This window comes from Cynocephalus volans, chromosome 12, assembly GCF_027409185.1.
Source record: "Cynocephalus volans isolate mCynVol1 chromosome 12, mCynVol1.pri, whole genome shotgun sequence".
NCBI lineage: Eukaryota > Metazoa > Chordata > Mammalia > Dermoptera > Cynocephalidae > Cynocephalus > Cynocephalus volans.
The window spans coordinates 99,220,593-99,248,581 of NC_084471.1; the positions used below are offsets into that span (position 1 = coordinate 99,220,593).

Genomic DNA, 27,989 nt, shown 5'->3' on the forward strand with positions numbered 1-27,989 from the left:
AGTCACACTAGTAGGTAGGAACCAGATTGGAATACAGACCTCCTGACCTACTGTCTTCTGATTCCCAAATGCTTTTTGCTGCTTGACCACGCTAACCAATAATACCCATTTACTGTACTAGTTTAATAGCTAAAATAGATTATTAGATCTAATATTAAGAAAAGTTTTGTTAATCATTCCACACTTACTGAACTACGCCCGGGTGTGCCTCCTGATGGAAAAATAGGTCTTTAAGAGATTGGTTTGTAATAAGGGAGACATGGCTATGAGCAGGAAAAATACTCAGGGACTCTTACAAAGCAACATAACAACCTCTTATGAATTGAAAGCTGCGTTTTATTTCACATTTTAATGTTTCTGAATGCTTTTAAAATCAATTGATTGCATAGTTTGGTAGCATTTTTCTTTCTTGGTGGCACATAAAATAACATCTTAGAGTCAAAGAATTGTGAAATAAATGGCAATTTATTTTACAGCAATGAACAAATATTTATTTGTCAAAAAGTAATCTGTTTTATGCTTAGTTAATGAAGTTAATATGTTCCCACAAAACCAGAGGTCATCAGTGTCACTGTTATTGATTGCCACTGCCTGGCTCAGGCTCACCTTTGCCCCTTCTCATGAGGGAGGTACAGCAGCTTCCACAAATTAAACTAACAATTAAGTTAACAATTCCAAATGACAACGTAACCAATGGGTAAAACGTGCATAAAGAATCGTCGTATAGGCAGAACATTAGAACAAACAAAGTGATATACATGGGAGTTAGAAGGACCACGCAGTGTTCATGGAGACACAGTGCTTGAGGTGTACTTTCCAAGAAGTCAAATGTCCAGGTATGAGTCATAGGGGGAGCCCGTCCTGGTGGGAAGACCAGTGTGGCACAGAGGCAGGAACACATAGAGAGTATTTGGAAAGCAGCGCCACATGTAGATGTCAATGTCAATGTGGATCCGTAAAAGGTCGGGCGAAAATGCAATCAAAGCATTCTCGACATTGACACCACAGACTTGGGTTCAAATGCTGACCGAGGTGCACACTGGTTGCTGACCTTGGGGAAGATACTTCTTTTGAACCTCGGTTTCTTCCTTTGTAAAAAGGCTACCAAATATTTCTCTTTAGTGGCATGAAGCATAGACATGATGTTTGTAAAACACTTAGCAGGAAACAGGCATTCAATCAATACATGGTAATAAACTTGGTTAGAAGATTTTTTTAATAGGAGTGAATGAACAAAGAAAGCCACGCTTTGAAAAAATAACATGGAATCTGTGATTAAAACCTATTGGAGGGTAGAAAGTGGTTAAGTAGGACACTAGCTATGAGGCTTTTCGATCGCCCAGATGAGCGGTAATGGGGGAGGGGGACGGCAAACAAGGGTGTCTGCGGGTGGAGGGATGGTCCCAAAGACTGTGACCCAGACTCTGCAGCGCCCGCTGGGACAGAGCGCTCCGGCGGGGGCTGGGAAAGTTGGAGCCCACGTACCGAGAGAGGACGCGGCGGGGGACAGAAACGGGGGAGGGTCGTGGGAAGTTCGCCACCACCAGGGCGCGAATCCTAGCCGGGGAGGATCTGTTTCCAGGTCCCGGGACAACAGTCAGACTCAGTGTGGGGGGAGGGGCGCGCAGCCGGGTCCCTCCGCAGACCCCGCGCGCAGCCCGGGCGCAGGCGGGCGCGGCCACTCGCTGCGGGTCCCGCCGCTTCCCGGCCCCGCCCCCCGCGTCCCCAAGCGCCGTTCCGCTGGGCGGAGCCGAGGTGGCACCGCCCCCCGCCCCGCCGCCACTGCCGCCGCCGCCGCCAGTGTGTCCCGAGCGCCTCGGTGACAGCATGTTGGGCATGATCAGGAACTCGCTGTTCGGCAGCGTAGAGACGTGGCCGTGGCAGGTCCTGAGCAAAGGGAACAAGGTAGGCCCGCGGGGCTGCCGACGACCCGAAGGACGGCTGCGCCCCGCCCCCACCGCCACCCGGCCGGGCCTGGAAGGGATTCTGAGGGACGGGTGGGACAGGGCGGTACCCCGGAATGGGCGTCTGGCACGGCCCTCTACGCCTCGCACTTGGACCGGGACCGGGACGGGAAGGAGCGAGTCAGAGGCCCCTGCAGCAGGGAGGGGGACCGCAGAAGGAGGGGACAAAGAGGAGAGGCTGGGTGAGGGGAGGGACCCGACTCAGTGAGCGGGACACCGCCTGTTGAGTGCCTTCACTTATTTAAACCTAACAGGGCTGGCCGGTTAGTTCAGTCGGTTAGAGCTCGGTGTCGTAACACCAGGGTTAAGGGTTCGGATCCCCGTACCGGCCAGCCACCAGAAACGAACGACATAAATGAACTTTCCAAACATTCTAAACTACTTTGTTTTTTGAGTAATCCTTGGTTGCAGAAATGACCGACCAAGTCTTTGTTGGCAAGAAACTCCCAAGTGCTGGAGAACTAAGTACAGTGGTCCCCCCTATCGGCGGAGGATGCTTTCCAAGACCCCCTGTGGGTGCCTGAAACCTTGGATAGTACCGAACCCTATACATGCTATGATTTTCTTATACATACATACCCATAATAAAGTTTATAATTTATAAATTAGGCACAGTGAGAGATTAACAATAACTAATAATAAAATAGAACAATTAATTATAGCAATGTACTGTAATAAAAGTCATGTGAATGTGGTCTATCTCAAAATACCTTTTCGTAATATATTCACCTATATTTGAACCACGGTTGTCCGTGGGAACCTAAAATAGCAGAAAGTGAAACAAGGTAAGGGGCGACCACTGCATAAAAGAACAAGATCTGTGCTGCATAGGCCTAAGTGTGCTAGGCGGGAACACTGCGGGAGGAGCTATCGGTTCTTGAGCTGGGCCTGGGAGATGGGTAGGAGCGCCCCAAACAGAAAGAGCATGAGCAAAGGCCCGGAGCTGTACCATCGCTTTTGGCCAGTAGAGCTGCAGGAGTGGGGTGCCTAGAATACAGATTGAATGAGGAGGACATGATTTCTGTATTCCCTCAGGTCTACATCGGTGCTAACATGGGCAGATTGGACTGCACCCCTGAAACAAGGAGTCTGCTACTGCATTACAATCTCCTTGCAGAGAAGTGCTTCGTACAATGCGGCTGTGTGTCTAGCTCCCTGCACCGTGCCTTGTTAAAGGACTGTGCTGCCTAGGGGCCACGTTCTCATGCCTAGTACAATGATCGTCATACCAAAGTCCTCACTAGATTCTAGTCTGGACTCCTCAAGAACCAGAGGCCCGTCACTTCATCTGTGTCTCAGTTTCCCCAGCTGTATGTAGAATGAGCAGTTCAACCCTGCATAAGGGTCTCTCATTCAAATGCCTGCAGCTGCCAGGCAGGTCATGGAAATGAATGGAGCTGGCTGTTTTAGACTATAAGGAAGGTGGGTATTGAGGCAAATCAGAGATAGCTTAGGTCCCTTTCTATAAAGGGCAACTCCAGCCAGTTGTCCTGCAGTGATGTGAACCAGTGTCGCCAAACTTTTGAAGAAAACCAGATATTCGAATTCTTCATGTGAAATCTTCCAGTTTAAAATTAATCAACAGATAACTATTTGTTGAGTGCCAACTATGTGCCAGTCACTCTTCTGGGCAATAATGATAAAGAGTGAACAAGCTAACAAAAATCCCTGGCCTCATGAAGCTTATGTTTTAGTGGCTAACGAACAAATAAATAAGTAAAGTCTATCATGTATCAGATGGTGATCAGTGCTGTGAATAACAGCAAGCAGGGAAGGCGAGTAAGGATCGGGAGTATTGGGGGTGAGGCTGAGGTTTTGAGCAGGGCAACCATGTCAGTTTTCACTGTTGCCAACTGACTAAAAATATTTGTAAACACTGTAAGGATTCTGTCTGCAGACCAGACCATGCCTGTGTGCGTGGCATCTGTGGACTGAGCCCTTAGGAGTGTTCTGTTAGCTCTAACAGAAAGCTTTCCTTTCTGTAGCAGAGTGGGCTCACTTATGCTTTGGGGGATGATGATTGTGAATGCAGGTGGACGGTCTGGGCTGGTCTGTGGCTTGTGCCCTCTGATTCTTTCCTCACCCATTCCCTGCTCTGCTTCCCAGTGTGGAGTGGGGGCTGACCCCTGTGGACTCTCTTTCCCAGGCTCTGCTGTCAGCCAGCTCCCAGCTAGGTTGGCCCAGTGGGAGGCACCGTGGGAGATAGAAAGGAAGAAGAAACCAGAGTATTTCGCCTTCTCCACCCCATCAGGTCTCTAACACCAGGAGGTTTTTCTCTATGACTTTGGCTGCTGCTATCCAGGCCACTGTGGTTCTAGTTTCTACCAGGTGATCCAAGTATCTGAGCTCAGGTAACAGGTGCTTACCAACCACTGGGTTGCCATCCTATCCCCTGTTTGGAATCTCAGCTCTTCTGTTATCTGTGTAACCGATTCTTTGCACCAAGGTGACTCTCTTCTGAATACTCTAGTAGTTTCTGTTTCCTGTTAGACCCTTATTGATACAGTGTTATCTGCCACTGGTTTGGTGCCTCTAGGCTTGATTAGCATCGTCCCTCAACATTTGATGGAATTGTGGGACCATACAGGATACTGTTGCCAGGCTGAAGCAAATCGTTTAATCCAAATGAACCTCAATTTCTGCAGCTGTAGAATGGGCATAAAAATATCTTTCCTATCTACTCCCAGAGTTTCTAAAAATATTTTTTTTAAAACATGAAGATGTTTTATAAACTAGTATGCTCTGCAAATACAGTATTATCATTACGTCAGAACATCTCAGCTCTGCTCTTACTAGTTGTGAGGTCACAGACCACCTCTCTGAAGTTAATCATGAGAAAAAATAAGAGTTCATATCTTAATAGATGGTTTTGAAGTTTAAATGAGATAATTATAAATTGTTCAACAGAATATCTTTCAGTTGGTTGGGCACAGTAACTGTTAATTTCCCTTAGTTTTACTTAACTTCCCTTTAGTTTTAGGTGATTTGGGTTAGTTACTTAACATTTTAACTTCTCTGAACCCTCAAATCCCTCAACTCTAAGATAAGAATGACAGTGCCAGTGTGACAATTAATTAAATATTCAAAGATATTTGTAAATCTTTTTTTAATATACAAATTCAGTGGGGGGTTTCAAGATGGCAGTGACTGCGGCGGTTGGCGCGGAGTAGCTGAGGTGGAAAAGGCGGCCACTGGGCCTTAGGCAGCCGGAAAACTTGTGGACCTTCCTCTTGCCATCTCTTAAGGGAGGACCGCTGCTGGTGGCCGGTCGTGGGGGCTGATCGCCACTTTGCCCCCGGCAGGAGAGGCTGCGTCATTTACAAGCAACAGCTTTGAAGTATGGAGCAGGAAAAGAACTGTTTCTTAGCTGCAAAAGCGAGTCTCTAAAGAGGGAACACGGTGCCAGGGCTGCTGTGGATGCAGACAGGATCCCGGAGGCCGGGGCCACGCTGAAGGCGGCCAGCTGCCCTATTCATGATTCGAGGTTTCAGGCTGGCATAAAAGAAGATTCCTGGGAGCGCCCGAGCCGCGCCGCGGACCGAGCGAGCAGCCCGAGGCAGCGGGAACCGAGAACGGGGAAGGCGACAAACAAGAGGCAGAGAGTGAGCGCCCGACCTGGCACAGCCCTGTGAGTGACCCCCGACCCGGCCCTGCTCAGGGAGGCTGACGCCTGCCCAGCTACCACCTGGATCACCGGGCCACTCACCAGTCCCGGGGCTGCCTCCATTTTCTCAGGTGGTGGCAGCTCTGGCCCGGCTCGGCTCCTCACTGAGCTTTCCCACTTGCTTGCCCCGGCGCGGGGCTTCCCGGGGCCTGCAGGCTAGCCTCCCCTCCCACTCCCGCCGCGGTTCTCTGGCGGGGCTGGTGGCGTGGGGCTGGTGGCGTGGGGCATCCCCGGCCAGCTTTGGGAGGGCAAAGAAGTATGGGCGGGGCCGACTGTCACTCCACCACACCCTGGACTCTGGCCCCCGGTAAACTTCCTGTTACTGGGAGGCAGATACCATCTCTGCGACCACCAGTTCAGAAAAACGCCTAACCAATTACTGGTTAGGAATAGTGTGGTAGGAGAGTTCCCAAGTCCGCTTGAACTTGCCAGAAAGCTGACTGCAGGCGGGCACCGGACTCGGTCCGTGCCGGGGGGATACAAAGGTGAACCGTGTGCTGCAGGGTCCTCCCCCGAGGAGCTCACGCTCTGGTGTGGGAAATAAGACAAGTACACAAATAACCACGATACCAGGAAGAAGGTGATAAGTCCCGAGAAAGATCTACACAGTGCTACAAAGGCATCCAGAGCGACCGGTCGTCTGTGCCTAGCAGAAACCTGGTAGACTTCCTGGGCGAGGTGGTGCCTAGCAGGGTCTTGAAGGCCCAGCTGATAGATGAGTGTTGCAGAAGACACATCCCAGCCCAGCCCAGTGTGCACAGAGCGGGGAGACATCCGGCCAGGGAGGCGGAGACTCAACAGAAACCACACACCCTGTGGGGTCACCACTGCGTGACCAAACTGCCCGGGCCAGAGCACATGGAACAGGGAGAAGTCCTGCACGGGAAGTGAAAGCTCAGCAGAGATCACACACCCTGTGGTACGTGATCCAGCAGCCCAACAGAGTCCAAGCTGACCAGAGAGGTGGCTCCCTGGAGAGGCCCAAGACCCAAGGCAACCACACACACAAGGCACTAGAGGCCAACTGAGCAGTCACGGAGGTAGCCATACCAAATTGGCAACCACAGCAACATCTTAGTTAGTCAATAGTCTCAAACTGGTATACTGTGAAACCCCCTGCCACAATGAATAAACATCAAAAAAATGATACCAGAAATACAAAAAATCAAGAAAGTACACCACAAAAAGTTAATAAATCTCAAACCCTAGATCCTATAGAAGAAGAAGCCCTTGAAATGACTGACAAGGAATTTCGAGTGATAATTCTAAGGAAACTGAATGAGATACAAGAAAACTCAGCTAGACATCATGATGAAATGAGGAAAAGTATACAGGACCTGAAAGAGGAAATGTACAAGGAAATCAATGTCCTGAAAAAAAATGCAGCAGAAAAATAACTACCACTGCCATAAAAACCCAAGAAAAATCAAAACCCACTAGTATAATAAAAATGGCATTCATGAAGAGAAAACAATCAAACAAAAACGCTATCTACAACCTAAGGAACCAACAAACACAGAAAACAAACAGTAAATCAGAAAGCAAGGAACAAAAGACACCTAAGACAACCAAACAACCAATAAAATGCTAGGAATAAATCAACACCTTTCAATAACAATTCTTAATGTAAAAGGCTTAAATTCCCCAATCAAAAGACACAGACTGGCTGACTGGATCAAAAAGGAGGACCCAACTATATGCTGCCTACAAGAGACCCACCTCACCCATAAAGATTCACACAGACTAAGAGTGAAAGGATGGAAAAAGATTTATCATGCAAACAGAAAAGAAAAACGAGCTGGAGTGGCTATTCTTATATCTGACAAAATATAAGAATATTTTGACTTTAAACTAAAAACCATAAAAAGAGACAATGAGGGACACGACTTAATGATAAAAGGACTGATGCATCAAGAAGACATAACAATCATAAATATGTGCGCACCCAATGTTGGAGCAGCCAGATTTATAAAACAAATTCTATTAGACCTAAAGAAGGAAATAGCCACTAATACCATAATAGCAGGGGACCTGAACACCCCACTGTCAATATTAGATCATCTAGGCAAAGAATCAGTAGAGAAACACAAGATCTAAACAATACTCTAGACCAATTGGAATTGGCAGATATCTACAGAACATTCCATCCAACAACCTCAGAATATTCATTCTTATCATCAGCACATGGATCATTCTCCAGGATAGATCACATATTAAGTCACAAATCAAGTCTCAATAAATTCAAAAAATTTGGAATTATCCCATGTATTTTCTCAGACCACAATGGATTAAAACTAGAAATTAATAACAAATGAAACTCTGGAAACTATACAAACACATGGAAATTAAACAGCATTCTACTTAATGACATATGGGTCCAAGAAGAAATCAAGGAGGAAATCAAAAAATTTATTGAAACTAATGAAAATAATGATACATCATACCAAAACCTGTGGGATACTGCAAAAGCAGTATTAAGGGGGAAATTTATTGCATTAAATGCTCACCTCAGAAGAATGGAAAGATGGCAAGTGAACAACCTAACACTTCACCTTAAAGAACTAGAAAAACAAGAACAATCCAAACCTAAAGTTAGCAGACGGAAAGAAATCATTAAGGTCAGAGCAGAACTGAATGAAATTGAAACCAAAAAACAATACAAAAGATCAATGAATCAAAAAGTTGGTTTTTTGAAAAGATAAATAAAATTGACAAACCATTAGCATGGCTAACAAAAAAAAGAAGAGAGAAGATTCAAATAACAAAAATTAGAAATGAAAAAGGCGATATTACAACTGATTCATCTGAAATACAAGGAATCATTTGAGACTACTATAAACAACTATACGCCAACAAGTTTGAAAATCTGGAGGAAATGGATAAATTTCTGGACACACACAAGCTCCCAAAACTGAACCATGAAGATGTAGAAAATTTGAACAGACCAATAACAATAAAGGAGATTGAAGCTATTATCAGAAGGCTCCCAACAAAGAAAAGCCCAGGACCAGATGGATTCACAGCAGAATTTTACCAAACATTCAAAGAGGAATTGACACTGATTCTTTACAAACTATTCCAAAAGATTGAAACAGACACAAATCTCCCAAACTCATTCTATGAAGCAAACATCATCCTGATACCAAAACCAGGTAAAGATATAACCAAAAAAGAAAACTACAGGCCGATATCCTTGATGAATATAGATGCAAAAATCCTCACTAAAATACTAGCAAACAGAATACAGCAACACATACGTAAAATTATTCACCACGATCGAGTGGGATTCATCCCAGGGATGCAAGGTTGGTTCAACATACGCAAATCAATAAATGTGATACACCATATTAATAAACTCAAACACAAGGACCATATGATCATATCTATAGATGCTGAAAAAGCATTTGATAAAGTTCAGCATTCATTCATGACAAAGACCCTCTATAAGTTAGGTATAGAGGGAAAGTATCTCAACATAATTAAAGCCATATATACCAAACCCACTGCCAATATCATCCTGAATGGGGAAAAGCTGAAAGCTTTTCCTTTAAGAACAGGAACTAGACAAGGATGCCCACTCTCACCACTCCTAGTCAACATAGTGTTGGAAGTACTAGCCAGAGCAATCCGAGAAGAGAAGGAAATAAAGGGCATCCAGATTGGAAAAGATGAAATCAAACTGTCCCTGTTTGCAGATGACATGATCCTATATATCGAACAGCCTAAAACCTCTACAAAAAAACTCTTGGAATTGATAAATGACTTCAGCACAGTAGCAGGATACAAAATCAACATACAAAAATCAGTAGCATTTCTTTTCTCCAATAGTGAACATGCAGAAAGAGAAATCAAGAAAGCCTGCCCATTTACAATAGCCACCAAAAAAATAAAATACTTAGGAATTGAGTTAACCAAGGAGGTGAAAAATCTCTATAATGAGAACTACAAACCACTGATGAGAGAAATTAGAGAGGATACAAGAAGATGGAAAGATATCCCATGCTCTTGGATTGGAAGAATCAACATAGTGAAAATGTCCATACTACCCAAAGTGATATACAAATTCAATGCAATCCCCATCAAAATTCCAAAGACATTTTTCTCAGAAATGGAAAGAACTATCCAGACATTTATATGGAATAATAAAAGACCACGCATAGCCAAAGCAATGCTGAGCAAAAAAAATAAAGCTGGAGGCATAACACTACCTGACTTTAAGCTGTACTACAAAGCTATAATAACCAAAACAGTATGGTACTGGCACAAAAATAGACACACTGATCAATGGAATAGAATAGAGAATCCAGAAATCAACCCACACACTTACTGCCATCTGATCTTTGACAAAGGCACCAAGCCTATTCACTGGGGAAGGGACTGCTTCTTCAGCAAATGGTGCTGGGATAACTGGATATCGATATGCAGGAGAATGAAACTAGATCCATACCTCTCACCGTATACTAAAATCAACTCAAAATGGATTAAGGATTTAAATATACACCCTGAAACAATAAAACTTCTTAAAGAAAACATAGGAGAAAGACTTCAGGAAATAGGACTGGACACAGACTTCATGAATACGACCCCAAAAGCACGGGCAACCAAAGGAAAAATAAACAAATGGGATTATATCAAACTAAAAAGCTTCTGCACAGCAAAAGAAACAATTAACAGAGTTAAAAGACAACCAACAGAGTGGGAGAAAATATTTGCAAAATATACATCTGACAAAGGATTAATATCCAGAATATATAAGGAACTCAAACAACTTTACAAGAAAAAAAACAAGCAACCCAATTAAAAAATGGACAAAAGACCTAAGTAGGCATTTCTCTACGGACGATATACAAATAGCCAACAGACATATGAAAAAATGCTCAACATCACTCAGCATCCGGGAAATGCAAATCAAAACCACACTGAGATACCATCTCACCCCAGTTAGGATGGCTAAAATCCAAAAGACTCTGAACGATAAATGCTGGCGAGGTTGCGGAGAAAAAGGAACTCTCATACATTGTTGGTGGGACTGCAAAATGGTGCAGCCTCTATGGAAAATAGTATGGAGGTTCCTCAAACAATTGCAGATAGATCTACTATACGACCCAGCTATCCCACTGTTGGGAATATACTCAGAGGAATGGAAATCATCAAGTCGAAGGTATACCTGTTCCCCAATGTTCATCGCAGCACTCTTTACAATAGCCAAGAGTTGGAACCAGCCCAAATGTCCATCATCAGATGAGTGGATACGGAAAATGTGGTACATCTACACAATGGAATACTTCTCAGCTATAAAAACGAATGAAATACTGCCATTTGCAACAACATGGATGGACCTTGAGAGAATTATATTAAGTGAAACAAGTCAGGCACAGAAAGAGAAATACCACATGTTCTCACTTATTGGTGGGAGCTAAAAATTAATATATAAATTCACACACACACACACACAAAACCGGGAGCGGGGGGAAGAAGATATAACAACTACAATTATTTGAAGTTGATACGACAAGCAAACAGAAAGGACATTGTTGGGGGAGAGTGGGGGAGGGAGGGAGGTTTTGGTGATGGGGAACAATAATCAGCCACAGCACGGGACGCTCCTGCCGCGGGTTCGGATCCTATATAGGAATGGCCGGTGCACTCACTGGCTGAGTGCCGGTCACGAAAAAGACAAAAAAAAAAAAAAAAAATCAGCCACAATGTATATCGACAAAATAAAATTTAAAAATAAATAAATAAATAAATAAATAAATAAAAACAAATTCAGGGTGTTATTATTTTGAAGAGAGCCTCTCCCTGAAATTATTATCCCGGAAAGAGTCTGGGCCAGAAACTGCTGTCTACTCTCCTGGGCAAATAGACGGCACACCCTCTGCCCCATGTACATGGGCTTCAGGCCCACCAGGTGTTTGGGACTAATTCTGGACACTTGGCAGGGAGGCCCACCCTGCTGCTTACCTTATCAGGTGCCTTCTTCAGTGCTCAGGAATGGAGGAGGATAGATAGCTCTCTGTGTTGGATTGGGTGGGTCTTGTGGTTGCTCAGAGCAGGGCTGATATGAACACCTGACACTCATATCAGATTTGTGTCTAGCCTGTGCACGTTGGTTAGGACCTGACAGCCTGGGTTTGAATCCTGTCTCCACTATTGGCCACTGTAACTTGGGCATATTGCTTAAATTCTCGTTCTCCAGTTTCATCTGAAAGTGAAGATTAAAGCACAAACTTCTTCACAGAGTTGTTGGAGGGATTGAATGAATAAACCCGTTTAAAGGAACACAGTGCCGATGTGACAATTAAATAAATGTTCAAAGATAGACACATAGAAAGTACTCTGTTAGGTTAATTATTTGTAATGAGACAGCAGGCTTCCTAAATCAACATATATACCCACCACATCAGGTAGCAACAAAAAAACTGACTTTGCAGAGGACTTGCAAATCCCATAGCAACATCATACACAAATCACATTTTTCCCTAGCAAGAGACATTCTTGCAAGACCTTTGTGTGGGACTTGAATTTGACCAGGGTTCCCACTGAATGCTGGAATTAAATGTTTGTGGCCACAGGCCAAAATCCTCATCTAGTAACTGATTGGGAGCATAGGCTAACTGGAGATGGGGCAGGGGAGGGCTATTATGTTCCGTGTGACAAGCAAATGTACTAAAGATGTTAAAATTTAAGGCTGTTAACTTAGGTGCCTTATCCTCTGCAGAAATACAGAACTCTAGTTAAATAAATTGAAATAGAGCTCCCTGGAGAACTATAATAGTTTTACAATGTTTGTCTCTCAAATCTAAGTTTTCACAGTGGTCCTGTGGTTCAAATAAGAGGTTACGGACATAGACGCTGTGAAAACAGGTGGTACCTGCAGAAGGACTGCCAGGAGTTACAGATTTGGAAGTAAATATGATCATGTTTATTCAATAGATCAATGAAGCTGGGACTGAACGTCCAGTTGGGTGATCTGTAAGCACCTCAAAGTCAGCTTGACCTGCCCAAACATTTAAACACATACACCCATGCCCCAGACTAACCTAAGCAGTCCTCTTCTGTGTTCCATGCTGCCCTGGCACTCCTTGCCCCTTAAACATATTATCAGATGATAACTTTCTCTTTTCCTGGTTTCTTCTTTACAAGACCATGCCTTTCCTGGTGTCTTTCATCTCTGTATTGTAACACCTGGCACACTGCTCAGTACATAGCGATGCTCAGCAGTTGTTGGTCGAATGAATGAAAGAAGGAAAGAAAGACCAAAGGACAGAACCACCTGGCTCTTTCTCCAGTAAGATCTTGTCATTGGTTTCCCCATTTGTAAAAGAAATAACTGCAGAAAATGACTTTTAATACCTTTGTTCTGAGTTTAACAGGGGCATATATGATGGTACTTCAAAAAATTCATTGAAAAACAGAAGTAAAAGATAATATGAATCTTTCCATGAACTCTTTGAAGTACCCTTATAAATGTCAGCCCGAAATAACTGACACACTGGCTAAAGAGAGAGCTTAAAATGCTCATTTTACCCCCAATAGCAGTAGAGAGTCTTGCAACAAGCTTTAGACTGGAGTTTGGGGACTGGGATTCTCATTTCAGTTTCGCAATGTAGTAGTTGCATCATCTTGGGCAACTCAATCTCTCTGGTTCTTCATTTCCTCTTTGGTAAAATTAGTGACATTAGGTGAACTTTAAAACCTCTTCTGAAATTCTGTGATTCACAGAGTAACATTTCTGGAATTTAAAACACTACAAGTGGCAAGACGCAGTGGGGTCTCAAATGAAGGAGGAACTCTCTGCTGTGACAGAGCCAGCAAGAGCAAAACACGCTGTGTTTTCCTAACAGTTTGCTACTGAAGGCACTCGGGAAGTGTCACACTCACCCAGTGGAGGGCCTCACAGCAATCCTCAGAACTGCAGGCACAATGAAGCCTCTTTGAAGCCTCTTGATTCTGGGTCTGGTGCAATTTCCCCTACCCCATGTGAAGGGGAGTTTAATCATGAGATTGACCCTCAGGGTTTACTTTCAGTTTCCCTTGTCCCTTATCTCATTACTCGCCTTTAATTTTGCATTACAAAATCAATAGGTATTTTCGCATTCCAAATATAAAATTACAATATTAAATATACTTGTTCAGACAACACATGCCACTCACAGCCCCACAATCCTACCATCCTCCACAGATACTTTATGTCTCCCTGGGATTCACACCCTCATCCCTAGTTGAGAATCTTCCATCTAAGATAATGTAGAAAAGGCTATTTGACCAGCCTCCAGCAGCTCAGTCCTCTTTAATGTGTTTGCTTTTCATAATCGTTAGTAGGAGAGACAGCTCCTTAAACAAATAAATATCTATTGAGCTTCTAACATGGAAATCCCCGTGGTAAAGTTCCTGCCCACACAGACTTTATGGAAGATTTTTCAAACTAAAGTAGTGCTCCATTACCACATGGTATAGACCAACTTTTCTTCTTTTAGTGGAATAGAATAAAATTCACCTTGGTAGTGTAGAAGAAAACAGGATAGAAAGGAAAAGAAAGTATCAGAATGCATTCCATCCATAAGGATGAGGTATTATTTTGTAAAACTTTGTTTGAACCATGTGTGTATTCATGATAAAGCATGATGTAAAAATATTTTTCTTGTGGATTGTGATCTTTAGAAAGTTTGAAAGACGAGGCATTGCAGTATGTCCAGGAATATAAAATTATGTCATACAAGACAGCACATGGCAAGGGAGCGTGAAGGAGTGTCACATGGGTCTGTAATGAGTCTAGACACCCAGCACAGATAATGTCCTCAGGACTGAGACTCAGTGTGGCAGTGGCGGAGGGAGGACAGGTGGGGGGGAGGGGACGGTGGATTGGGAGGCTGTGATTTAGTGAGAAAAGAGTCAGGGAGAGGACGTGGTGTCTGGGAGTACAGTGTGAACAGAACTACTCTGATTCTTCCTGAATTGCAGTCCTGCTACTAGAATAAGGCTAATATTGGGGCCTTCAAGTTTTGTGGGATTGTTGTTGTTATTGTATTTCTTTGTTTCCTTCCTTCCAACTTTTTCTTCTTCTCCTTTTCTGGATCTGCTGTTATCCAGATATTGGATCGACTGGCTTGGTCTTCTGAGTTTCTTTTATCTTCTATTTTCTACTTCTTTTACTTGACTTTCTGGAAGATATCCTCCAACTTTATCTTTCAAACTTTCTACTGAATTTTTCATTTCTGTTATCAGATTTTTTACTTCCAATAGCATTTTTGATCTCTGGACATTCCATTTTTATAGCATCCTGGTGTTTTGAGATGCTATATCTTTTCTTATCTCCCTGAGAATATCAGTTATAAGAAGTTTTTTCTACTTCTGATATTGTCTCTATATTTATAAGAATCCCAGAATCTATTTCTCACGGCCCTTCATATTCAGGCCTGTCTCTTCTGCCCAGTCACCGTACCCATTATGGAAAGTTCCTTAGAAGTTTGCACTACTTGTAGCTGGACTATTACTGCTTCTAGAAACATCACAGGTTGCTACTGTCTAGCTCTTAAGCACTGTGTCTTCTCTGTCTCTAGGAAGAAGTCTCCTTTGAGGAAAGGGCCTGTGAAGGAGGGAAGTTTGCCACAGTGGAGGTGACAGATAAGCCTGTGGATGAGGCTCTGCGGGAGGCAATGCCCAAAGTCATGAAGTACGTGGGGGGCACCAATGACAAGGGTGAGTATTCCTGAAGGACATGGCTCTGGTCTAGAAGTGAGCTTTGCATCATCTCACTTCATCAGTAGAAAATGTGAGAGAGGGGCTGCAAGACACCTGTCACTACTGTTTCAGTGGCACATGAACTTCCTGTTCTGCGATGAACAAGAATTCATCACAGGAAGCTCTGGGGAGACCACTCTGACGTCAGCCCAGCTCACCCCTCACTCTGAAGTATCCCAGCTCAGTATCACGGGGTTCATGCTTCTCTCCCAGATATGGAGTCATATGCTCTGTTATTGTTTTTTTTTTTTTTTTTTAGCCCTATAATGCTTATTGTGTCTTTGGATTGGTTAACTGGGTGAAGTGTGCCTGCAGTAAGCTGAGCCACAGTGCAAGGCAAGGCCAGCATCTGATCTGAGATCTCCTCCACCAGGCTGGATGTCCCAAGTCACTCCAGCTAGCTCAGATTCCGCTGGGTAGTGAGGGTTGGTGAGCAGAGATTGTGGCAGGTCCCAGATCTGTTCTGGCCAGCGAAGGCTCTGAGAATCCTCAGGCCCTCTTCAAGAATCCCCACTGTCAAACACAGGTCTTTCATGCTGGCTGCCTCCCTATTTTTAAAATGATAGGCCTGAAGTTTCAGGTAAGGTATACCTGTTTGCATGTAAACCATATTTAAATAATGAGTTTGACTCTTAAGCTCTCCAATTTGGGTGGCACTTTGGAATCACTACAGACCATAAACTGGTTAGAAAACAAGGTTAAAAAAAGAGGTGTCGTATTTAATTTTGAGGATATTTTCAAGCTGATAATTTAGATAGTCAGAAACCGGTATTAACCTTAGTAACATTTACTAGGGCCAAAGTAATCAGGCTTTGGAAAATAAGTTAACCAGGAGGAAATCAAGAAGAAATCTTTCCTTTCTTAACACTGCCATACATTTCTTTAGATAAGAATATGTATAAAAATGATGAAACTCATTAAAGAAAATCTTGAAAATAACATGGTGATGTTATTATTCTAATACAATCATTATTGTCTTTTGAATATATTGATTTAGGACTTTATAATCGGCTTTTAAATGTAATCTTACTATTCCTACAACTGCATGTCCTGCTTCTGTTACTTATTATTTCATAATTATTTTCCACTGTCACCGAATGGCCTTCTTAAGCACAATTATTCATAACTCCATTATATTACATCATACACCTATAATTTATTTAGATATAGTCCTGTTTTGAACAGAGTTATAAATTCTGCCATAATGAATATCCTGTTACCTATAGTCTTTTCTATATTTTGTATTATTTCCTTAAAATTGATGTTTAGATAGGAAGTAATTAGATAGTGATGTATCTACCGTCATGATCTGTATTGCCAAATAACTTTTTTCAAGACTTGTGCCACTACACTGCCACCTCCAATGTATAAAAATAAGAGGGGTTTGTGTGTCTAACTATATATTTTCAAGACCAAGACCTGAAATGTTCATTGTTAATTTCAAGCACAAAAAATATTGCCTTGGAAAAAAAATGAGACCAGTATGGGGTACTTCACAAAGTTCATGGAAAAATAGAATGAAAAGATACTACAAATCTTTCCACGAATTTTTTGAAGTACCTTTGTCTTCCACAGCTCTGAGCAGCTGTGTCTCTAACGCCCAGCTCACTCTCTGTGTCCCTCCACTTGCAGGAATTGGGATGGGGATGACAGTCCCTATTTCTTTTGCTGTGTTCCCTAGTGAAGACGGCACCCTACAGAAGAAATTAAAAGTTTGGTTCCGGATACCAAACCAATTTCAAATCAACCCACCAGCTCCCGGTGATGAAAGCATCAAGATCGAGGAACGGGAGAGCATCACTGTCTATTCCACGTAAGGACACAACCCTTTAGGCATCCAAGGGTAGCCTTTGAGTCCCACACGACTCCTGGGACCACCTCCAGTGAGCATTTGCATTGAATTTTTATTGTTGCTGAATTAAGTTAAGTAAGAAATACTGAATCCTAACAATTTCATACTTTAATTTTTTCAGGCCGCAACACACAAACATTTGCATTTTATCTGAATAAATGCCTTGGCCAGTTGCCAAATTGACGGGTAGAGAGAGTACCCCCTCAGCTGAAGCTCAGGATGACCACCTACATTAGCCATAGCAGGGTTCTGGGGGACTCAGAGCATACCTAAGTCAAGCTGTGGTGTGGGGTCATGGACACATGGGACACATAGGGGCTGAGGGATACCTGATTTCTACCCCACCCCGCCTTTGAGTGCCAGAAGGGCAGGGAGCGTTCACCAGAGCTGGGCTTCCACCCCCTTGTTCATGGTCTGCGGCCCTTTAAGCAGAGCACACACCCCTCCTATTGTCATTCTGGTCCCGTTCCATGGGCCTCAGTTGGGGTCACGTTCCCTTGACTGTAGAGAATAGCTGGTGTAAATGGTTGAATGCTTTTATCCTTTGGGCTCCAACCTCCCCTCAGAAACCAAGTCTATTCTAGATAACTAACAACTCGCCATTTGTAAAAATCTGACTATGTGACTTTAAGCAGATGGGGCTAATTTCTAATCATTTGTTTTACCAGACCTAGGGTAACGAGTTGGTACAATTTTTTTCTTCTGCCTTTATCTTTTCAGTATGGAAATTTTCAAACTTATAACAAAGATAGAGAGAATATAATGAAACCATATGTACACATCACCTACCCACAATGATGATTAACTCAAGGCCAATTTCGTGTCATGTGTACTCCTGCCCCTTCCACCCAGCCTTTACCCTGGATTATTTTCAGGCAAATTTCAGACATTCTATTACGTTATTCATAAATATTTCACTGTGACTACGGAAGTTTGTTTTTTTTCTAATATAATTACAATACCTTATTTCTCCTAAAATTTTAACAGTAAATCATTAATGTTGTAGTAATATGAAATATCCAGTGCTCAGACTTTCCTCATTTTCTTATAATTTGTTTTTATATTTTCTTTGAATCTGGATCCAAGTAAGGTCCATCCATTGCAATTGGTCAGTACATTTTTAAGCCTTTATTAATCTGTAAATTTCTTCATCAACACACTTTTTTATTTTTCCTTGCCATTTATGGATTGTTTGTCATTCCCACAGTCTGGATTTTGCTGATTGCATCTCCACGGCATTTTACCATGTCCCTCTGCAGCCTGGATAGCCTATAAATTAGTAGCTGGAACTGGAAGTGTGATCAGATTCAGGTTGGAGTTTTGGGCAGCAATATTTCCTAGGTGTTGCTGTGTATCTCCATCAGGAGCTCCTAACATCTGGTTGCCTGTTTATGTAATGTTAGTAACCACAGATCATCATTGCCTAGGTACCTGGTTTCATTAAAAGTTGTAAATGATAATGTTCTCTATTTTTCCTTCTTCACTTATTAGCTGGAATACTTCAATAAAGAGAGACTTCCCCTCATCTACCATTTGGTTTCCCTGAGTCCTACAGAAAAAGCAAGATACATGCTTGCTACCTTCTCTTTATTTACCAGTTTTCAGAATAATGATTTCATTCCTTAATATCCTCCAAAGGTGTGGTGGTCTGCATCTTTGTTTTTTTAAGAATAATTATAAACATATGAATTTAAACATATTTAGAATGAGTATTAGTCCATTTCTGTTGCTTATAGCAAAATACACAGAACTGGGTGGGTACTTTTTAAGAACACAAAATTTATTGCTTACAGTTTCGGAGTCTGGGAAGTTCAAAGTCCAGAGAACACAGCTGCTAAAGGCCTTGGTGGTGGTGACAGTAACTCAGGGGTCTCACATGGCAGAAAATGGTGGAGCAGAAAGAAACTAACCTCTCATGTGCTCTTCTTTTAAAGCCCTCAGGGCCACGCCCCTGACCACCATTTTTAATCCATTCACTGGGCATGGTCCTACAGTCTAATCACCTCTTCAAGGCTCTGCCTTTCAACTACCATAATAGGATTTCCCACCTTCTTGACAGTCACACTTGGGATCAAGTTTCTAATACATAAACCTTAGGGGACACAATCCCTATCAGTATGTTTCAGTGTGTTGCAGTTATTATTCTCACTAATGCTCAAGTTGTCCCACCTTCAGCCACTAGGATCCTCTTCAGGTTGTTTCTTAGTCCTCTCGACATGACTCTAGTAGTTTTCAGCAGCTTCCCTGCTTTCTGGTATAGCCATATGTTTTGAGCACGTCTTGACATTTCTTGCTCTGGAGCTGGAATTAGCCATTTCTCTAAGAACCCTGGTTCCTTATGATGAGAAAGGGTGTCTGTTTAAAACCAGGTCTGTGGTAGGTTCCTTCTAATTCTCTGAAATAGAAACAAATGAAAGCACCAAATGTGGTATCTAGCCTAGTGCCATGGTTCTGTTTTTATTCTCCTTTTTCTTTAACTTAGCATACAAGGATACTTCAGAAAGTTCATGGAGAAATAGAGGGCTGGTCAGTTAGCTCAGCTGGTTACAGTATGGTACTGATAACTCCAAGGTCCAGAGTTCAATCCCTGTACTGGCCAGCCACCAAAAAAAAAAAAAAATAGGAGGGGGAAAAAAAGGAATTAAAAGATTATACGAATTTTTCCATGAACTTTCTGAAGACCCCCGTATAGTCCTAACTTAGTATCTGATTATTCCTCAACTAGCCACTTGGTGTCACTGCACAGTCAAATGTACATTTAAAAGTATCTTAGAGTAATTTATGTTATTCCTGATTGTGCTGGAAGCAGAGTTAGTGAGCTGGCAGAAGGAAAAGTACTATTTCAAATAATGCAGTGAGCACATTAGATGAGAAAATTAATTCTAAAATGAAAACATTGCCATCCTTAACTAAGTCTTCCTTTTTTACGACCTTGTGAAGGGATGTCCACAAAGGGATTATACATGTATTAGCAGTATTAATTACTAGTGCTTTTTAGATGAATAGAATGCTGTGAAAAATAACACTGTCAGAATATTTTTAGTATTCATGAGAGGCAGTAGAACTAGAAGCCACGTTCCAGACCACCACTGTCCTCTCTATAGACGATAAAGGCCACTTAGGTTAGAGCTCGGTCTTCTCAGCTCATTTCAGTTCTGGGTTCTCAACAAAGACCTACAGCAGGAAAGGTTTGATGGTTTTAATGAAACTTTCACATTTTAATGAAATGTCTGGGTATAAACGAAAGAGTTGGAAATCAGGGGTATATTGTCAGAATAACTTGTGCTCCGGTCCCAGCTCTGCCATTTACTGGCAATAGGACCCTTGGCATATTACGGAGCCTCACTGTGCCTCAGTCTTCTCATCTGTAAGATGGGGGTAAGAGTGCCTAGCACACAGAGTATGAAATATAATATCTGTAAATGCCTACACAATGCTAGACACGAGGTAGACACTCAGCGAATGTTAGCCTGTTCTCTTCTTGACTTCTCCTCCCTTGAGAATTAAAGTTTCATTAGAATTAACAATTAAAAAAAACAAAGTTACTACAGATATACTTGGATTCAAACCTCAACTTTAACAATTATGAATTTTATAACTTTGGGCAAGTTGTTTAATCATTCTGAGCTTCAGTCCTCATCTGTAAAATAAGACTTATAAGGCATTGTTGTGAGGCCAGTGACATTGTGCATATGAAAAAACTTTACCCACTCCTGGCACCCAGGATTGCTGGTGTTATTTCTCCTCTACATGATCAGGCCCTAACAGAGGCCTAGAGGAAGAGTTTGGAAGAAAGACCCCATCTGCTAAGCCTGGGGGGGGGCTCCCATGTTACCACTTAGGAGACCTACAGACCAGTGTTGGCCCAGTTCCTAAACAACTCAGCACCCATGTGTAACCACAGGGAGTTTGGGCCAAGGGTGTTCAGTCTCACTTAGCTCCCACTTGTTTTGCTCCCTCACTTCAGTTCAACGGGGCCTTGCCTGACCATTCCACCAAAAATGGTACCCTGTCCTTTTCTGTCCCCTTACCCTGCTTTATATTTCTTTGCATCACGCATCATCACTTGCATTATATATCTATTTGTTCATGTCTTTATTGCCCTCTCCCCCAGTAGCATGCAAGCTTCCTGATGGCAGGGCCTTTGGCTAGAATCTAATAGGTGCTCAATAGCAAGTTGGTAAATGTGTAAATGAACGAAATGTCTGGATCCTTGCCAGCACTTCCTCTCTCTCTGCTCTTTCCCCTAAAGATCTTGGTCCTCTGTCATAGCTTCAGTCTGCACCTGTGTGTTGATAACTCTTCAACCCGGCCTCTGTCTGGCTCCCTTGAATGGCTTATCATCCTGTCAGATGCAATGTGGAGACTAAAGCAGTGTCATTTACCCATTCATTCATTCACTCATTCATTCATTCATTCATTCAAAAGATAATGGATTCGTTGTTCACTTGCAATGTGCCAGGAACTGTTTTAGGTGCTGAAGATATAATAGGGAACCAAGTTTCTGCTCTTTGAAGTGGGGGAAATATTCTAGTGGGAAGGAAAAAAAAGACAAAAAACAATTGCCTCAAGATATTTAAGGACTGTGTTGTTCCAGAAATAAGAAATGGTATCTGTGAATTGAAATTATAGGGAGGCGTATATGTATATTTCTACTCAAAAATAATAACATTCTGGCCTAAGGTATTTAAGAGAAAAATGGACATTATGAGGCAATGAAGTCCTTGTCCCTGCAAGAATTCTGGCACCAGCTGTACACATGTGACAGTTCTGCCAGTCACTGTTTGTATGAGGTGGAAAGTTTGGTTTCATTTGACAAATTTTTCTTGAGTACCTCTAATATATAAGCCACCTCACCTCTAAAAGCTATTCCAATGATGAGATCCAGTACCTAAATCATAATCTATCACCATCTCATTTCCCCCACAACCATCAGCTGTCCCGCCAGTCTTCTGCAAACTCATACTTGGCAGGGGCTTCAGTCACCAGTTCTGAGTGGACGGTCGCCCAGTCAGCATGTCCAGTGCTTCCTTTTCTCCCAGGCACCAGCCTTCCAGTTTCAACTCCCAGGGAGGCATCACCACATAAACCTCCTCAAGTATCCCCCCAAATGTGCAAAATGGAACTCACATTTCCTCCCAAAATCAGATCCCTTCCTGTGTTCTCTGTTGCTAGCCGTCCCATCTATCCTGCCCACAGGTTCAAATGTAACCTTGACTCCTTCACCTCCACATCTAACCATCACCCGTCCTGGTCACCTCCTTGCTGTCCCTGCCTTCCGTCACACTGCCAAGGTCTTTACCATCTCCTGTCTGAATGACTGCTTCGCCTTCCGGCTTCTAGTCCTCCCACCTCTGCCCCTTCAAAATTGTCCTTTTATCACCTCCAGCTCTAAAGCACAGAACCAGTCACATCTCCTCCCCCTGCTCAGAAAACCAACTTCACAGGAGGCTGCTCAGCTCTGACTGTGGACCTCGGGCCTGTCCCTGACCTTGGTGCACATTAGGATTTGAGCCAAAGCCCAAGTTAAGAACTAAACACTGCATTCCCATGAGGAGAGGGATGGGTAAACTCTGGGCTCCCAAATGTTTAGCCAAGCAGGAAAGCCTAGTAAAGACGCCTTGTCGTGGCATTTACCACCTCCACTCCCAACTGCCCTCCTGGCCTCAGAGCATGCCACCCCCCACTCCACCCCTGACACAACTCCACTCCCAGACCTTTGCTTGTGCTCACCCAGCACCTCTGCACCCCTCCCCAGTCCCTGCTTAGTGGAGGCTCTGTGAGAAGAGGAATTTTGTCCTGCTGTTCATTGCCAGCATCAGGAAGAGATGCCAATAAACAATTGCTTCATATCATGTTCTCCAAAATGCCTTCCCTTCCTGTTCTGCGTTAGAACCAATCATTCCCTATCCTCTGCCTGCAGAGCGTCCTGATTGTGCCTTCCACCTCCATTCCAGCGTTGCCATCGGCCTAGTACAGGCTTCCTATGTGTTTTGGTTGGACCTCCCAATGTCTTTATCATCTTCACAGCTCTTGTGGCATCTCCCTCATGCTTTGCACTCTGCGATGTTCAACGCACCAAGCACTGGCTCCCTCTGGTTGAATGCAATGCCTGCTTGTGTTAAGCTTCTTTTCCTGCTGGTGTGAGATGCTCAGTTCCTCCTCTGATGTTCCTTTTGCCTAGCACAGAGCTGCATGCACGGCAGACTTGCCACGAATGTGTGTAGACCTGCTGATCTAGACAAAGTTGGATGGTCGAGTTCAGAGTCATTCTGTTTTTCTTTCTTCCTTGCTGCATGCCTGCACCAGACACTCCCTGAAGAGGGCACATTATAAGTTTTTGCTTCCGTGGACCAAAAGCCACCCTCTGTAAGCCTTCCTCACAGATGCCTGCATGATCTCTCCTCCTTTTTAACTCTTCCAACCCTTTCCAATCAGCTCCTTTTGTGTTTCTGGAGTTGTGTCGTGTGTGTGTGTGTGTGTGTGTGTGTGTGTGTGTGTGTGTGTGTGTGTGTGTGTGTGTGTGTGTGTGTGAGATTCCTCAGTTCCCAAGGTAACCAAATTCTTTGTTCTGAATACCGAGCTCTGACACTGGGTGAGATAAAATACAGTGCCCTGGAGGAGAGCTTCTTTGAAGATGGGGAGTTAGAGACTTATTAACAGGCTTACAAAACCAAAGTATGTCCCTCATGTTTATTTCCTTTTAGGAGCTCAAAGCACTTTACGAGCATTCCTGAGCTCACATGTAAGCATGCTCGTGAATTTGGAGAGCTGTGGCACTACGTTGTTATCTTCCGTGTACAGGTTGGAGGCTGAGGCAGGGAGGAACAAGGACACAGGCTGAGTCACCAGAGCTGGGCTTCCTTCACATCCCAGGGCCATGTGCCTGGTTGGATTTGGTTTTCTGGCTTGTGTGTGCAGTTCTGTGACTGGGGCTAGGGTGAGCTGGTTACATTAGCAGAGAGAACACGTGGATCTGTTTCCACTGCCCACCCTGCTTTGTTTCCTAGTGAAATGCTTCCATGGCGAAGCAATAGGGAAATTTTTATCTTCATTTCAAGTATCTCAGTTCACCTGGCAATAAATATAAAGAACTGGGGGTTTTCCAGTAGGAAATTTCAGGAATCACAGAATGATGACATTCTCCAGATCACTGCCCGCTGGCCTCCTCCTACTGCTCAGACAGCCCCTTCTCAGTGTCCCTTGCCAAGTCCTCTTCTGCCACCCACTGCTTAGGTTTTAGGGTTCCCATAAGCAACCTCGGACCCTCTGTTTGCATATGGGGATACTTCAAAAAGTTCATGGGAAGATTCACAGAGTGTCAGAGGCACATTTAGATACTCAGTGAATACTTGCATGAATGTATTTCACAGAGGCTCTTTAATATCAACATGCCCACAAACCAGATCCTGAACACCCCCATCCCGCCCCTCCTTTCCAAAGTTATTCTTCAGCCTTTAATCCTTATTCTAGTTAGAGGCATCTGCTTCCTCCCAGAGGCTCAACTGGAAGCCCTGGAGAACGCTCTACTGCTCCCTCTCTTACCTCTCCTCCACCCGGTCACCTCTCGAGTCAGCCTTTGTCCAGATGTTTCATCATCTCACACTTGTCTGTTCCTGCCTTCAGTGACTCCACATCTCTCAGCTCCCTACCATTTCCACCAGAGGGATCTCTCTAAAACACAATCTGATCATGTCGGTCACCTACTTTAAAATCCTTTCATAGGTCCACCTTTGCGTCTAGGATCAGGTTCAAACTCCTTGCCATGACATTCAAGGCCCTTCCAGTCTGGCTCCAGTCAATGCACTTCTCCTGTTTTAGTTCCCACCCTGTCCCCTTAGTATGTGCTCAGGCAATTATTATATAAATGAGTGAATATTGGGTCAAACAGACTTTTTTAAACACTCAACTCACTAATAGGTCTTCAGTGCTATCGCCTTTAGGTCTCTCAACCTGAAGACAGTCCCTTTTATTGTTTATCCCAGAATTGTTCATTTAGCCAAAGGGTCTAATATGTGGTGGGCACCGTGTGGACAAAAAGTGACAAATAGCGTTCCCATCATGGAGCCTGTATATTCTATCAGGGGATACAGACCATAAACAATGAACATAATAAGTAAATTATGCACTATGCTAGAAGGTGATAGGTGCAGTTAAGAAAAGGAAAAGAAAAAGTAGATCAAATGAAGAAGACCGGGAATGGGGTGGGGAGTGGGATCACAGGATAACATAGGGTTTTGAGAGTGGGACTAGCTGAGAAAGTGAGAATTGGTAATTGAGCCAGTTCATGATATTACCATCCCGTCCCTCACCTGGGGACTCAGGGGATTGAAAGGCTGCTCCGAGAGAATTGGAAAGCAACAAGAGTAACTATTGTTTGTATGGGCTTACTACGTGACGGGCTGAGCACTTTGCACAGTCTTTTCTCCTTCAGTCCTTACAACAGCCCTCTGAGATTGAGGCTGTCATCATCCCTATTTAACAGATGTAGGACCTGAAGGGTAGAGAAATCAAAGAATTTGCCCAAGACCATGACCCAGAAAGTGGCAGAGCCAGGATGTGGCACACAGTAGCCATTTTGCCTCCAGCTGATGAAAGGAGACATTTGAGAACCACTCCTTTGGACCTTTCCAAAAATCAGTACTTAGAGAGCCAACATTGACCCTTTTCACAGCATGAGTAGGGGCTGCAAGGAGCACCCAACACCTGCTCCCATGTCCAGCATCTGATTCATTTCAGACAGGTGGTTCTCAATCAAAGACATTCTTCCCCAAACAGTCCAGTGTCTTGCAGGCTTTTATTGCCAGAAAGATTCTTCCTGAATGTTCATGCTGTGTCTACTAATCCAATTTCCTCTCATTTGAGCCTCAATGAAGCTAGAGCCCAACTTTCTTCATCTGCCTTGTAATCTTTCTTCAATATATTTGAAGCACCAAGCCTCTTCTGTTCGAAGTTGACCTCAGCTTCATCCAGGTTCTGTAGCTGCTGTCTAGACATTAGAGTAACCAATCCCTTACAGATGAAATCCTGGGTGTTTTCACATCAGTAACCCTGTAATCAACGTGCTGAATGCTTGCCAAGCGTGACTAACCACTTATAAAAGAGCAAAGCATGATTCAGAGAACTCCACCAAAAATAAGGCATTGTTTGGCCTAATCTTGGCCTGGTGCAAATTTAGACTTTTGAGTCATAAAGCTCATTAGACGTGGGGATGTATTTGACTCTAATAAAGATTTCAGTGCAACCCAGATTTAGAGTGGAATATTTTAGGTTAGGCTACAGGACGAATTTTGGAATCGAGGCAGATGACGTAAGGGACAGAATAATAATCTTGAAAAGAAAGGTTTAATTGCTTCTCTGTCCCCAACTTCTGTCATCAAGAGAAATATCTGATTTAGGAAACGTCTCATTACTTAACTAGAAAAAGAAGGTTTTCATGATTTGAGCAGGAGAAGGGATTTACTAGAAGTGATTTCTTTATTTGAGGCATGTTTAAAGCTTTTGTAGGGGCCCTGCAAGTCTCCCTTGGGTCCCTGCCTTTGTTAGCTCTGTTTTTAACAAAGCTGCTACGTGTCACTGCTGCAATGTACTTGGTTATTAGAGGTGCTCTGCTGTGCAAGAAACATTAGCTATAAAGCTGCAGCTCTAACGTCACTCCGCTTTATCCTTCCTCCTGCCCCATCTGATGACAGACTGGCAGAGAAGAGGAGTGGCTGAGGCAGGAGAGGGAGCTAGAGAAAAGGGGGAAGGCTTGGCCTTGGGGAGAGTCAGCCTGCCTTCTCTAGGAAATTCCAGCAAAAGAAGAGAAGCTCATATTTCGTATGTGATTACTATGTTTCAGGCCCTGCATTAGAGTTTTTCACACCCATTATTGCATTTAATGCTCATAACAGCTTTGGAGAAAAAAGGAAATATACCCCATTTTTACAGCTGAGGAAACTGAGGCTCAGAGATGTCAAATCCACGCATCTAGGAAGTGGTGAATCCACAGTCTCACCACCCTAGCATGCATGTCATATTAAGCGTCGTGAGTGACTTTTTTTTGAGTCCACCTCTCGGAGGTCACGTCCTTTTGTAACCAACCCTTGCTCTGTGTCCTCAGGCAGTTTGGTGGTTATGCCAAGGAAGCAGACTACGTAGCACATGCCGCCCAGCTGCGAACCGCCCTAGAGGGTGTGGCCACCTACCGGAGTGACATCTACTTCTGCACTGGATATGACCCTCCCATGAAGCCCTACGGACGTCGCAATGAGGTCTGGCTGATGAAGACATGAGTGACTTGCTGAGACGGGAACTTGCTGGAGGTGTGCACCTGTGTCCCCTTACTCGGGACACAGAAGGGGTGATGCTTCTAGAGATCCACCCGCGACTCCAGCTTGACCAACTTCCTTCAAAGCCAGGCACTGCCAATTTTCTGAAATAAACACCGAGGCTCTTTTTGTCATGGTGGAAAATAATACAGCTGAAATAGGCAAGCATCCTTCTTAGGGATTTAAAAAATTCTGTGGTAGACCAGGAAAAGCTGGCAGCATTTTCCCGGCCATATGGGTCACCAAAAACTGATTTTTTTTTAACTACTGAATTTGTATTTTCGTTACTGAGGGGAAAATGTGATTTGTGCATGATTCTGTGATTCTTATAAGAGCTTTGTCAAAAGAGAAATCAAAAATAAAAATCTTTGATTTAAAGAGCTGAGACAAATCCTAAGTATAATTATTTCCAAGGTTCTACAGTCCTAGAGATACTACAGTTATAAGTACTACTG

The 27,989-nt window shown here is 43.4% G+C and overlaps 1 protein-coding gene across 1 annotated transcript; it reads left to right on the plus strand.

Moving 5' to 3' along the window:
- The first annotated feature begins 1,780 nt into the window (after nucleotides 1-1,780).
- HEBP1 (heme binding protein 1) lies at nucleotides 1,781-27,875 on the plus strand. Its single transcript, XM_063075992.1, has 4 exons — nucleotides 1,781-1,905; nucleotides 15,192-15,330; nucleotides 17,005-17,185; nucleotides 27,327-27,875. The coding sequence occupies exons 1-4, from the start codon at nucleotides 1,828-1,830 to the stop codon at nucleotides 27,496-27,498; spliced, it is 570 nt and encodes a 189-aa protein (XP_062932062.1). The 5' UTR covers nucleotides 1,781-1,827; the 3' UTR covers nucleotides 27,499-27,875.
- Nucleotides 27,876-27,989: the final 114 nt, after the last annotated feature.